We start from the raw sequence: 15,598 nt of genomic DNA, 5'->3' as shown, positions 1-15,598 counted from the left end.
GTCATATCATTATATTACTAACTAATGTTTATATACAAATCAGTTTTACACCAAGATGTTTAATCTTTGTGACATCAAAATGTTGGGCATTGTGACTTTGTATGCTTATCATGATATTGTGCATATTTATGTTACCTTTGTGTTGTGTTCATCTTCTACTTCTACTTTGTATGAGTCACTATGACTTTTGAATGTGACTTGAATTTTTTGTACCTAGAATCTTTGAAGATGCATAATTCATGACCATTGACTATGTGTGTTATGAGAAATGGTTTCTCTTTTATCGATTGATTAAATTTTTTACTGGATGATATATTCTTTAAATTTCTTGCTTGAAAATTTCGGCATAAAATGTTTTTTATTTTTTATCCTACCAAGGTGCAAACATATCTATTGTAGTTGTTTTGGGTCATTCTAAATCTTCTGAATTTGTTAAAATTGAGCAATCTTTATGATTTAACGTAATTTTGATATTAATAATAAGTTAGGATGCAATGTTGTAACATTGTACCATCCACTCACATCATCCAACAAGATTAGAGATTTACTCCCCTATCATTGAGTGAACTTTTTTTTTTTTTTCGCTAACTTTAGGAATAACTTTATCAACTTCATATTGGACTTGCCAAAAAAATATTTAATAACAAAATTTATATGTTACAGTGCATTATGTTGTTCATGCTTTTTATTTGGTCAGTTCATGGACTGAACACTATTTTTTTTCTCCCTCTATATCTCTATGCTATGAAAATGCCTTCAAATTTTAAAACTAGTAATTTTTCCCTCTTTTTCAACAAATTTAATCTTTTTTGGAAATCCATTTTTTCCCCCAAAAAATTCCTGTATAATCCTTGATTTCATATACTTTTAGTTTGTCAATTCTTACCCTAAAAGATTTTTGCAGCTGCGAGTAAAAGAACAACTGTCAAGCGGAATGAGTTCAAGTAGCCAAAAATACAGATTTACACAATGGAAAGCCATCTGTATTCAGATCTCCAACTGAAATGTCACATACCTAAAATGTACAATTGTTATGCCTTCGATGGGTAAATCACCCAAGTGAATAAGGAATGTCATACCTCGAGAGACAAGGCTGATGCAAGTAATGGGTGAATTGGACAGTAGAGATACCCCTCGGTCGTGGAATATATGAGTAAAAACCCAAAAACGAAAGAAAATAAAGCAAAAGCACATCTTGCACTATACATCAGCTGTTCTCAAACGGATACAATAGAGAGTTGTCAGATTCATTGATCCTTCAAATGATCTAACAATATTAGACACTAAAAATAGAACTGAAACTATCTTCTGTAGACATGCTTCTCAAGTGTAGAAGCACAATGCCAATATTTAAATTTTATTTTTTATTTGTACCATTGGAGGGATCGATAATTAAGCCAACAAAATATGCTTAATCTATGAGTCAACTTTAGTTGGATCCTGAGAAAAATGGAGGTTCAAAAAGATGTGCAGGCCCCATATGCACATATAACTAAACCAAGCACTTGGATTTACAACCCCATCTCTGAGTCTTTCATTTGTTTCCATACAATATCTTCTAGCTTTGCAGAAAGTGCTTTGTAAAACTGCTCCACAAATTGAAAGCAATAAATATAGGAAAATAATTAGTAAAACTAAAAGCACAATTCGCAAGCAGATTCTATATAAGATTTGGAAACAAACTACAGAAAGATGAATAATATACACATACCTTGTGATACTCTAGGGTGTCACCCACAACTTTTCTTACTTCAACCATAAAAACTGAAGGAGTCACTTCAAATACCTGCACAGAAGTTCCCAAACCACATATAATATATATAATAGAAATCCAAGCCTGGAAAATTTTGTTGCACTGTTTCAGCTCACGGATTTGAAAAAAATCCATCAAAGACTGAACAAACTAAATCAGGCAACAAGTCAATAAGATAATCGACGGCACTTCTCAGTCTTGGTGTACATATAACATGGATGTTTCTAGTAAATTATTTCTGTTTGAAAGGATAGTATATTTTAGTAAGCCCCCAGCTAATCAAATTAAGCATTGTCGTCTTGGATTTCATTTGTTAGGGTACAGCTGATACAAGTAGAACCCAAATTTTATCTGTATTATTTTTTGTGAATATTGTCGTGATTGAAAGGGCAATCTAGGTTTTAATCACAATTTTCAGATTTTATTTTAAACAAGAAATAATAGGAAATATATACCAACATTGAACATAAACGTAGAGCAGATCATAAATATAATGCAACAAATAGGTTATCTAAGAATTATGTGTCGATTTGAATACTGACATTTTCCGACCCTGTAGAATTCAAATACCACACTAAAAATCTCCGAGGCTTTGAGCAATGTTTGGCTCTAAACAAATTGTGAAATTTGCCTTGGAAACATTTGAAGGCCAGCCAGAAACAGTGCCCACAGTGGATCACAAGCTAATCCAGTGATAGTTGAGCTTTTGATGAAACAAATGAAAGTGCTGCCTAAAAGACCAAAAGTTGTCACAACCAACACCCACCAATGCACAATACTCATGTAAGATTGAATTCTTGCAAGGACTAACACAAATCAAAGCTCCCACCCACCGTTCATCTTAATCCAAGAGCTTGTGGGTCATATAAGCCTCAAAGGTAAAAGTAGCTATAGGTCCATTATAAAGCACTCCTTCATGTGTCATGCTAGCATTAAGGAAAAAGGATGTCAAAGAAAGGGAATATCTAAAGGTGCAACAGCCATCAGATGCCCCACAAAGTATCATAAGCCATTGGCTTGCACAAGCAGATCTCCCACGCTACCATACTCTGCAAGATGAAAAAACACCTTAAAAACGAGTAGGCCTATAGGAGGAGATAAAAATGGTTGTTAGATATTAACAAGCTGTGTGGATAATCTAGGGAAAGAGCAAAAATGTGATGTTTTGGCAAGCCATATCAAGAATCATGAAATGGACTACTTGCAAGGATGCTTATAGTTGGCACTTTGTAAGTTTAGCTTGAAGTGCAAGCAAGAAAAGGGATGCTTTTCAGATAGTACAAAGGTATTTGCAGAAAAAATCAATGAGTCTTAGGGTTGATCATAGAAGATCATCCATCACTGTTTTAGAACAGCACCTGAAGAATCAGATGAAGATCATTGCCATGTGTCAGAATTGCAGTGCACATAATGCACTTACAAATTGTATAAATTGAGCCTTGTGCTCAAAAGTTCTGATCTTTGACCATCTTTCTTTAGCCTTATTCTATATTGTGAGAACCCTGCTAGTTCTAACTCCTGCCAAACTACTAAATTGCTTTGCAAATTAGATATATAACTGATTTTTGAAATAAATAAGCATTTCCTTTAATTTTTTGAAAAATGAGTCCATGCAAGATAAAAACTTTGCATAAAAAGTAAGTTAAAAAAACTAATTTCCAAAGCATTGAACTCAATGCTTTTATTATTGAGAGAAATCATATACAAAGAAAGAGGAAATTATTTATTAAAATCTGAAATTCAATTGCAGCTAATTAGGAGCCTGACAGCAAACCGCTCCACCTTGAATTTGCAATGTAACATTTCTGAACTATTTGCAAAGCAATCCAAACCTTACCCACTGCCTGTAGATGATTGGCGGCTGTCTATAATTCCAAATGCAGACCTCTGAGGCCTGCGATCTGCATCCAAATCATCCTCCAGATTTTGCTATTAAATTTTAAAACAGCAAAACCAAAACTCTCTCAAATTGATCACCACATAAGCTTAAATGATGGTTCTGAAATAAACTACCTCCAACACAATTCACTGACCAAATGAACACCAATTCAAAGTGCAAATGCTGATAAGAATTCTCAATTCTTTCAGACAGAAAAGAAGCTGAAACCCTTGGTTCCACAATTCAACACCAAATCACCAAAAATATCAAAATGTATCAAGAATTCATGAAATGGAATCCAATACCCCTTTTATAATATTCAATTTCCATTTGTCTTCATCTCCTTTAATTTACTTTAATTCCATTTCTCATAAAGCAACTTTATGTTATAATTTAAAGTTGACGAAATTTAAAGTCACTTTATTAATCGAACTCCCCCATTGCTCCAAAATTAACCTTTTCATTGATATGATGGTATCTTGACACACAAGGCTCCCGTTTCATGTGACCATGATTTAAAACTTTTCATCCCAATTCCAACGAGCTATAACACTAGGGTCCCCATTAAACAATTTCAATTAAAATAACAATCTTGGTAAATATAATTAAATTATAACCAATAGTGCACCTAACTCGTGAAAATGGCCTAACAACACCAGAATTGAAAATCTCATAGAACAATAGTGATCCTGAAAATAAAAGATGATGAATGATCTTAAATGGGTGAGTTACTAAAAATAGATGCTGCCTCCAAGAATCTTGAATCTTGGAGCCCAAACCAAAAGTCAGAAATAACATATGAAAGCATCATATCACTCCTCTAAATCCTCTAAGCTCATTGGAATCCTCTGTTAACTTATTAAAAATAGTAAGTCCCTCAAAATGGAGGTGAAACTCACAATTGACCACTGGAGAGCTGAATAATTCCACAACAAAGTCCTTTAATCACCAGTATTAGCCTACAAGGACGTGATGATAGTTTAAATCCATTAAGACTGATGCAACTCAAAAATAGGGACATTACATATATCTTTAGCTGCAAGCTATTTGGCCTTATCAATTTTCTATTGTAATAGCTTGCAAGTGCAATTAAGAAAAGGGGTGCTTTCAGCAATATGCCCCTAGGATATTTTCTCCAGATTTTTAATCAAAATATTTCCCAGAAATTTTAACAATAATTTCCAAGCAACTGATTATAATAAATCTAACAATTTATATTGAAAATCATAAATATTAGCCTGGAATAAAGATTCTTAAATGAAATATGAATATTGCATTTAAATCCTCAGTAGAAAAAGAACAAAATATCCAAGCATAGTCACAGACTTTATGTTAGAATCTGAAAAGATTAATAACCCAGAAAACTAGTGCAAAGAGTAAATATCTAAACTATGAATGCAAATGATACAAAATCAAAATAGCATCATAGAGTTAGTCTCCAAGAGAGTAATGCAAATGCTGGAAGCAAAATAGCATTAGGAGGATGCAAAAACAAGAGATGCAAATACAAGCTAGGTAGCATGCTTATATAGGCTAGGAAGAGGGAGGAGGTGGCAACACCAACCAATGAGGAGCAACCATCTATCAGACTAAAGATAGCAAAGTATCTTCCCAAGATAGCTAATGGATGCTCACATGTAGGAAGATGACACCTCACAACCATTCATCTAATAAGACATGCTTTATTAACCTAAGCGAGATTATTAAAAGTGTAGGAAAAACCTAGCAAAATAGGAAAAATAAAAAACTACACTAACACCCCCCCATAAGCGAAGCTTAGGTGGATGTAGAAATGGGTCCCGGCAAGTCAAGCCTGATGAGGTACCCATGTACATAAAATTCCCCCAAAAGAGAGAGAAAAGAGACTCCCCAAAGAAAATTAGGACTCCAAGTGAGAGGAAGAGGCCCCCCCAAAAAATGTAGCATCCTGCACTTCCAGCAAAGCTTGCAAATTTTGTCCGGTAGATCCACTTACATCGAACAATTTTTCTTCCCTTAGAAAAATGGACAAGATCCCAAGTGTGGTTCCTCATCAAGGAACTATACTCTTCCTGCATAGCTGTATCCCACTCAAAAATACCAGAAGCCTCATGAAAGGACTGTGGATTTGAGGCAGTAGCAATGAAGATATGTAGAGCATCATGGAATTGTGAACAAGTCTGCTTGGTGTCTGATGGATCCCCAACCCAATCACCTGCAAACTGCAAGGTCTGTCTAGCCCAAAGTGGACCAGAAGATGGAGAATCTAGAGGAGAATCATCAACCTGTGAATGATGACTAGGAGAGGAAGGAGGTGAGTCCTCTGAATCACTCTCTGCATCAAAAGTGGAGGTAGAAGACTGCTCAAGTGAATCTGACCCATCAGAAGATCTATCATGTATTCCAAGTGACTCCAATGTCAAAGTAGAAGGCAACCCTATGACCATGCTCTGCTGGTTAAGCTGATGCAAGTAGTGGAAGTTAAGATGGCCAAACTGCTCATGCGATAATCTGCTCACATCATTAGAGTGAGTGAGAAAAACAGTCAAAGGAGGATCAGGAACAAGGTGAGAAAACATATAGAGTCTTGACTGATGATCTGCTCTCCCAACTGCAATTGTAGAATCATTGTGCAACTCACGTATCTCCACTGAATCAGGAGTGAACTCAACCCGCTTGCCTAAACCTGTGTGAGTGATCTGGTGTACCGATAGGAGATTAGTTGACAATGAGGGTACATAAGGAACATCATGGAATGTGTCATCCCCCACATCAACAGACCCTCTCCCACACACCTCAATAGGAGTGTTGTCACCCATCAACATAGAAGGCATAGTACATTGCTCCAAGGATGCAATTTCTTCCTTAGATGAAGCCATGTGGTGTGAAGCACCCGAATCAAGAACCCAAGTGGATGGTGAGGAAGCAACTGCAAAAAGGGCCTTGCCCTTTCCTTTCCCCTTGCTGTTTTCTTTTTCTTTGTTAGACGCTTCATTAGAACTTTGTTTGATAGACTCAGGAACACTGATATTATTCTTCTCAAGAATGTATGTCAAGTGATCAAGTTGTTTCTGCAAACATTTATGTTCATCATGACCAGGTCTTTTACAATAAGCACATTTGACCTTTTCTTTCTTAGGTTTATCGCCCTTGGAAGATGGTGTATCAATAGTTGCTTTTGAAGAAACTGGCATCTGATCCTTCTTCTCCTCGCTATTCTTTTGTTTCTTGTCCTTACTATTGTTGTTAATACTTTGTCCTTGTTGTTCTTTTGTGCCTTGGTTGGCAGCCAGGGCATGTGACTTAGAGGACTTAAGAATGCCCATCTGGATTAGCTTGTCCTGTTCTCGAGTGAGATTGATAGCAAAATCATCTAAAGATGGCATGGTGAATTGAGTACCAAGTGCACCCTTAGTAGCATAGAAGGTAGAGACAAACACAAAATATTCTGAACTTAGCTTAGAGAGAATACTAAGAATCAGTTGTTCATCTTTCTTTTCAATTCCACATTGTTTTAACTGCAGCCTTAGTGATTTCAATTTGGTGAAGAAATCTTGGATTGTGTTGAAATTGCCTGGACTCAAACTTATTAATTCATTTTCCAACATATGACCCCTCATTGAATCTTGTGTGCCAAATAGTGTTTCTAGCTTTGTCCATACTTCATTTGGTGTATCCAAAGACTCCATGTGAAATAGCAAGTCAGGAGAAACAGACAAACACAATGTTCCAAATGCCTCATCACATTTGTTAAACCACTTAGGCTTATCTTCATCTTTAGCAGGTTCAGTTTCAAGTCCCATAGTTATCCTATTTAATCCAGCTTTCCTTAAGTGAATTGTCATGCGTGATTTCCACTCAAAGTAATTGTATGGAGTTAGGATGGGCATATTTGTTTGATCCATGATGAAGAAATGCAAAGAAATGCTAAAAAGAAGAGAACCCAACCACGACAATGCCCCCCCTTTTTACTCAATCAAAGAACCCCCCCCCCCCCCCCAAAGAAATATGATTTGGCACTTTATTTTAGTGCATTTACAACTACCACTAGAAAGAGATACTTAATGGTCTTGATCTCAATGCATTACAAACCCTCATGAAGAGCATATGCTAAAAGTGAAACTTGGGCACAATAATCAAAGAAACAAACAGCACCACTGTGATCTACTCGGAAAATCATGCACTTTCAAAAAAAGAATCGCCTCGATACGAGGTCGTATGAGAAAGTTATGATCCTCTGAAGTTTCCAAAATGAGAACTGTGCACAGTCACGGCTGAGAATTTGCAATTTCTGAAGAATTCATGCATGAAAATCAAAAAATAACTCCACTAGTGGATAGAGCACAAAAAAATAACCAAGTTCATAACAAGAATCATCAAAATCAAAGTCCGTATGAGCAAGAACAAGACATTTGAAAACTGCATTCAAATCTGCGGCTGCCAACGGAGAGGGGTATGACTGTAGCTTTGCATGCTCGATCCTGAAAAATATATAGCTTGCATGCAAAATCTAAAAGATACCCAGATGGTTTTTCGGGGCTGCGAACAAAACCCAGAAAGCGTTTTTTTTGCTGATGAACAGAAGATGTTGCTGTAGTGTAAATCAGACGCCTTTAACAGTAAAAAACGGCTCCAAAAATCAGAAAACGACCCCAGCAACCAAAATTTGACATGCAAATGCTGGATCAGCTTCTTAAGTCCATCAATGGCATGCTGGAACCTGCAAAACTGATTAAAAACTCCAAATATGCAAGTTGGTTGTCAGATTTGAGATTGAAACCCCAGAAAAAAACTGTTTTTGTCAAAACTTTTCTGATTCTCAGGATCATCCAAAGATGCAAGAGAAGAGCATACTTCGTTTTTCAAAAAACTACAATAAAGTTTATTTGCCCCCCCCAAATCTCTCAAATAAGGAAACTAAAATCTACTCTTGCACATAGAAAAGCTTTGATACCATGTTAGAATCTGAAAATATTAATAACCCAGAAAACTAGTGCAAAAAGTAAATATCTAAACTATGAATGCAAATGATACAAAATCAAAATAGCATCATAGAGTTAGTCTCCAAGAGAGTAATGCAAATGCTGGAAGCAAAATAGCATTAGGAGGATGCAAAAACAAGAGATGCAAATACAAGCCAGGTAGCATGCTTATATAGGCTAGGAAGAGGGAGGAGGTGGCAACACCAACCAATGAGGAGCAACCATCTATCAGACTAAAGATAGCAAAGTATCTTCCCAAGATAGCTAATGGATGCTCACATGTAGGAAGATGACACCTCACAACCATTCATCTAATAAGACATGCTTTATTAACCTAAGCGAGATTATTAAAAGTGTAGGAAAAACCTAGCAAAATAGGAAAAATAAAAAACTACACTAACACTTTACACTCAGATTGGATAGCCCGAAGTATGAATTTAAAGCACAAAGTGAGACACCTGAGTGATATCTCCAACAGACAATGGGTTTCATTCCACTGCCTCCAAGGTTGAGGGTTTCCATCCTAACAGTTGTTGAAAACCAAAGCTTGCCAGAATTCTCCAGGAGAACAAAATCAAAAATATACCAAGCATATTTGAAATAAATCGACTCATTCTTCTGTTAAAGACCAATGCAGTGATCTTCATTTTTCCTCTACCTATCTCTTCATCTCCTTTCTTTTTGTCCCTTTTTAAATCCCCTTTTTAAGATTAATGACTTTATTAAGTTTCATTAAGCTCCAATAAAGTCATTTTAATACATTATTAAGCTGTCGATTAATTTCCAATGTCCCAGAAAAGGGACATTACATCATCCATAGCTATTTGTCAAACAAAGCAAGACCAATTCCAAGGCCAATCATGGTAGATCATCCACCATGACATTTCCAAGGATTCTATGAGGATGGGATGAAAATTATCAAAATGTTGTGAAATAATGGTGCACAAGATGCACTTGAGAATTGTGTAACTGTGCCTTGTGCTTAGTAATTATGAGCTCTCAAGTATTTCTCTTTCAAATTACTCTTTACATTTGGTTAGTTGGCATTCAGCCTCAGCAGTTTCTCTTTGAAATAGCTCCTAGCCTTTGTGGCTAGGTGAAACTTTGAATGTTTTGGAAAGTTGACAGAAGGATTTGTAGTTTATGAGAGTGCTTAGCATAATATACATACATATTTAATTTGACTTTAGTAGTTTTATCACTTACATTTTGTCAAACTGTGAAAATCCAAACTTATGATAATATAATCTGTTCTGTGTTGCTCCATATGGAGAATAATTGAAAGGTCACATCGTCCTTACCATTTCAGCATTTTACTTTAGTTTTAGCATGGATTTCTTTTAAATTTCATTCCCTTTCCATCCACAAGTATTAACATCAAGATAGGGGAACCAGCCTGAAAACAAAGGTTGTTCTGTAGTTGGAACACCTATAACTGCCCATTATCCCATCTGATTTTGGCAGCAACTAAAGACAGTTTGAAGTGTGAACAAATCCATGCTATCTCTTTCTCCTTTGCAAAACCATGGTCTGCAATGATGCCTCAGTTTCAAGCAAATACTGCTAATTTGCATGCAGCCTCCTCTATGCATTATTTTATCAAAATTTCTACTCCACTTATTGTATATCCTAAAGAGACCTTTGCATAATGGAAACTGAATAAGTCAAAGATAATATCCGTAAGATATCTAAGGAGACAAGCACCCAAGATCTAGAGGCCTAATGGAAAAACCAATAACAAGATACAATCGATACGACAAGAATAAACTGATTCTTATCAAAATGCAATAGAATAGTTAAAATAACTGAATTGACTCAATGGAATCTTACAAAGGAGACCCCTTAGTTGAATACACTGAGGTGAAACATAAGAAGGCATAACATTATGACAAGTGTCTTAATCTTATGACATGATACATTAAGTGATAACTTACCATCCACTTAATATGGAACAATAATAGTGTGACACATCTAATATTGGTGGATCACCCCCCAAAAGAGGAAAAGTGAAAGTGTCACATGTTCGCTAGAGGCGGATCACCCTCCAATGGTGAAAAAGTGATAAGCCCACCAAAGGTGGAACCCCCCCATAAGGTAGAAGGGTGATAATCTGAAAACCAAAAGTGGGAGTGTTCCTATATGGTCCCTTAGTAAACTTAAGTACATGTGTGGCTAAAACATAGGAGAAAGGCTAGCTCAGTACAACACTTAAACACACTAAGCCCTCCTCCCCTCCCCCTCCCCCCAAGTGCAACATAGGGAGAATGTGTGCACACAATTCAAAATGGTCCCAACTACTAAACCATTTTGGGTACCTAGGTACGAATCGGATTCAACCTCTCGCAAATGAAGAAAAGGAGAAAACCTAGTGGGACAAAACTCCTACCAAAAAGAGATGAAAATAAAAAATGATCTCAATGAAGATGCAAAGGACAAAACCCCATGTGAGGAAAAAGTCTCCCGTATAGGAAAAAATGGAGAAGTGAAGTGATCTTCCCTCAATGTAGAATTTCCTAAATAATGAAGATGATCCAATGAAGTTAAAAAACATTCCTCCCATTGGGAAGAAATAGAGCCGATGTTGGACCAATAATGTCAAGCGCCATTGCAAAATTTGTCGATGAAGAACTACTGGGGAATCTCACATTGCAATAGGAATAAGATTAGAATCAAGGAGATACTTGCATTCACACCAACTGGATACAATCGCAAATTGGTAGTTTCTATCTCAACTAAAGACATGCACCAAGTCTCAAAACATAGAGTTCAACAAACTAAATACAAGAAGATTACATCCAAATAAGCATGAAATGACATAGTACACTAAAGATATGATAGTGCATTTACAACATAGCTCATACAAGAGAATTACAACAATGATGCAAATCTTGAAACATGATGAAGTAGCCATGGCAAGGGATATGTCCAAAATAGCTAACCATTGAAGATGCCTCCGATTGGGATATTGCTAATAACCAGCCCTTGATAGCGGAAAAGTGGAGGATCAAATAATTAACCGTATGGGCTCAGTAGGTGGTCATAAAAGTTTTCCAAATTTGCTTACTTATAAAGAAATTTGTTTTACAAACATAGTACACTCCAAGCTCAGGACATCACCCCATACAACCCCTCCATTCGGCAAACGGCTTAGTCTATAACCGTACGGCCTCCATTACTCCACCGTACAGCCTCCATTATTCCACCATACATTGTCTTGTATACACCCACCGTACGGCCACCCACATCTCCCATCCGTACGGCCTTGTTGGCTTCCTTCTACCATACAACCCTTGCCTTCCATCTACCATACGGCCCTGCTGTCACTGTACGGTGCCGGTTCTCTCCTCCACCGTACAGACCCCAATCCAATCATTGTCATACATCTTGCATACCATACGGTGTTGTCTTAAAGTGAATCCAACAAGTATCCAGAGGTCAAGGACATCACATCTCAAAGGTATGTTGGGCTCATACCCTTGTGGGAGCCCATTTACATCCACATGCCAATAAGAGATAAGATGCACTTGCACATGAAGCAAACACATTAGAAAAAACTGGTTCTTATGATATGAATATGATGGATCAGGCCTTTTTTCTCTTTATGCAAACTTTGATCTAATAGTAGTGCATAGGTGTATGACTAGGTGGTTAAGTATAATTAGTTATTGCTTAGATCCATTGGACTTAGGAGCTACTAGGAGTTATTGCTCATAACCTCTTATTTTTCACAAATGCAGGACTTAAGAGCTACTTGGAACACCAAATAGGACCTATGAAAAAGACATGTGGACAACCATCCCCTAAAGCCTCATTCCAACCAGTCAACCATTGGGCAATGATTGGTTAATCTTGACCTCCTTTTGCATACGTATTTTCTATTATTTGCTTTTACTTTGCATAGGAAGAAAAAGGTCACTCTCATGGTTTGTGTGAGAGAAATGTACATTTCAGTTACTTTTACTTTTCTAATGTACAAACAAAGCTTGTAATCTTTCTTGTTTAATACAAAAATATGTTGCTTCTCTTATCTACATTTGTAATCTGCTATTGGCTCCAAATTTTGATGGAAATGAATGACTTAAGGGTTATAAAAGATGTAACTTTTGATTGAATGCATAATGCTCGACTAAATTGTAACATGAATAAAACTTTACTAACAAGTATATTCATTATCATTCTGTCAACACCGCTCCCCCATTGCCCTTCCAACATTTCTAAACTTAGGCCCTAAGTACCCCTAACCCCAAAACATGTTTCCCCATCCCCCCAAGGAGACATCCCCAAACCCTGTGGAATATTGAGACTCCATGTAATGTCCCCAATTTTAATAAAGCGACTTAATTAAATTAATTAATTAAGTGGTCCCAAAAGAAATTTAAAAGGACTTCTTTAATTGATTAAATTAGTTATAAAATAAAAGAGGGCCAAAATAATAATATACCAATTCAATTAAGGGTATTTGTGTATGGCCCCAAAATTAATAATAATATTTCTCGGGCCATGTAAAGGCCGACATTCCTCAAACAACCACGTAAGCACATCATTCATAAAAAGGTGGAAGAGTTAGTTTAAAAAGTTAAAAGTCAAATTTCCCATATGTCGAAAACAATAAATATTTCCTTTTAAAGAAATAAGAGCATACAGAATATATTACCCAACGTAATCCTCCTAGTGGATTATGACCTAAGATGGCCTTTTATGCTAAGTATTTTCTTGAGATTCAGAATGGTATTATTGTTCGTCCTACTTATCTTTATCGGCATTGGAATCACACCCTGCGATTCTCTTTGGGCTCCTTCAGAGTTGGCTCCCACCGTCTTCAGGTCCGGATCGATCACCATATGGTTAGAGAGGATCGGATTTGTCGACTATTTACTTTGGGGGAGATTGAGATTGAGACCCACTTTATATTTCACTGTCCTATCTACTATGAGATCAGAGAGATTTTACTGCCTTTTCAGAGATTGTTTTTCTCTTTCAGCGTTCTTCAACTATATTGACAAGCGGTGTCTTGCACTTTACCTATGGGAGGCCACCTAGCTTCGCAAGCATACCCTATAGTCACTCATACCTCAGGGTCATATCTCAGATCAGCTCATCACTGCCTTTTTCTCTCCCTTGTCTCCACCACAAGGCGTGAAAAGGCCATCTAGTATCACTCACTCCAGATCAGTCAAACACTACACCAGTCTTTCCAAACAATGACACTCCTCCAGCGGTTCTCAGTGACGATCTCAAACTCTGAATCGTCCACGGTTATATCCTTTTGTGACTGATTTCTTTGTACCAAGGAAAGATCCTTAGTCATTGCCTTGGTTTGTCTGCCTTCATGTCTTGTTTTGTTTCTTCTCAGACACTGTTTGGTGCTCCCGCTTTGGACAGCTCTTTTGTTTGTATACTCAATCCCATAAACCCTTGTGGTTTTTTGTTGGACATTAATATTATTATCTTATCTTATCAACCATTGGTCAGAAATTAAGATGTTCAAAAATGTCACCACAAGCATACAATTACATAAGGTATGTCAACTAGTTGTTGCAACATGGAGGTGATGTTGTGCTTTAGGTCCATCCCTGGATGCAGATCGTTGAGGGCATATAGCATCATAATGATCACCCCCACAAATGGAACATTCATCACGTGGTCTTTGTTGACCTATAGGTTTTGTTGTCCTGCATTTTGTCACCACAAAATGCTGGTAACAACATGAAACTTCTTCAAGCTAGTTTCGCGTTTCTCTAAGTTGAATTTGATATTCATTTGCTTAATGTTGATCGATCAATCAATTTCAATTCGTATATCAAATTGTTTTACTAAAGGCTTTCACCAAGTCTTTTTCGTTCTTCTTTCTATCAAGTCTGTGCTTGATTTTTTAGGCCTTCATCGTCCTTTTCTTTGCTTTTGAGTTTGTGTTTGTTTGTTTTTAATCCTTTGGTTTTGCTCAAGTCATGGCTTTCGGTTTCCCCTTCGATTTGATCTAACCTAGAGCTCAATCAGAGTTGTTAGTCAAGAGGTATGGCCATTTTAGTGCCTCAAAAGTGGACATTTTTAATGCAACAACACGAACTAAAAATATCATGTTATATTTTTAATTTGACATTCACTTTTTGAAAAATATAACTTAAATTCACTTTATGTTATGTTTTTTAGTTACTTTATCATTTAAATTTTCACTTAAAGTAACTATAGTGCACTTTATGTTATAATTTTAAATTGAGTTACTTTTTTATTTTTCACTTAAAGTGACTATATTAACTATATAATTAAATTAATTTTTTAACATTTAAATCATATGCTCTAGTAAATATTGTTTTTTGAATGATATTTACATGTTATATTATTCATATGATATGTAAATATAATTTATGTCCCACTTAAGTAATATTTTAATGAATTTAAATTGACATGTGCTTATTAAATCACTTAAAAATCATCAAAAGTGGAAATTTTATATGTCATTACATGTAAAATCCATCAAAAATGGACCTTATATATGCCATTGCATATAATTTTCTACTTAGAAGCATAAATCCATCAAAAGTAGACCGTTTACATGCCATTGCATATTTAAGTCATCAAAAGTGAACCTTTTTTGTGTCATTTCTTATAACTCACTTGAAATGTGCAATGACATCAAAAATGTGAGTTTATAACAGTTACATTCCAAATCATGACCTAATATAAATTATTATAGCCATTGAGTTGAATGGATTTTTCGTTCTTATTCATGTGAAAAGGGTAGTTAAATATAACCATTGTATCCTATGAAATTGTTTGTCATCAATTATTTTGTCTAATTGTTTAATGATGATGGTCGTTATCCGTTCTTTGTCATATGATGATGATAGTAGTTAGCAGTTGCTTGGTTTCGGAATCATGGTTATTAACTAAATTCCTTGCTAATATCAATGTTAAATGGTATTATGGATTTATCATGGAATTTGTTATTATTGTGAAAAATCTTGCACGAGTGATTGCAAGAGCAAACGAAGGGGAGAAGCATTG

General features: G+C 36.0%; 1 protein-coding gene across 1 annotated transcript in view; it reads right to left on the bottom strand.

Moving 5' to 3' along the window:
* Window positions 1-961: 961 nt before the first annotated feature.
* LOC149530580 (CBL-interacting protein kinase 24-like) overlaps window positions 962-15,598 on the bottom strand; it is a 224,291-nt gene continuing 209,654 nt past the window's right edge. Inside the window, exons 13-14 of the mRNA XM_089810240.1 lie at window positions 1,712-1,786; window positions 962-1,586 (exon numbers count right to left, since the gene is read on the bottom strand). Coding sequence (XP_089666366.1) covers window positions 1,512-1,586; window positions 1,712-1,786 — 150 coding nt within the window. The 3' untranslated portion in view covers window positions 962-1,511. The remainder of the gene's footprint in view (window positions 1,587-1,711; window positions 1,787-15,598) is intronic.

This window comes from Cupressus sempervirens, chromosome 11 (assembly GCF_028749045.1).
Source record: "Cupressus sempervirens isolate cs-2001-9-10 chromosome 11, ASM2874904v1, whole genome shotgun sequence".
Lineage (NCBI taxonomy): Eukaryota > Viridiplantae > Streptophyta > Pinopsida > Cupressales > Cupressaceae > Cupressus > Cupressus sempervirens.
Note: the sequence above shows the minus strand (reverse complement) of the source record. Positions and strands in the feature narration are given on the sequence as shown.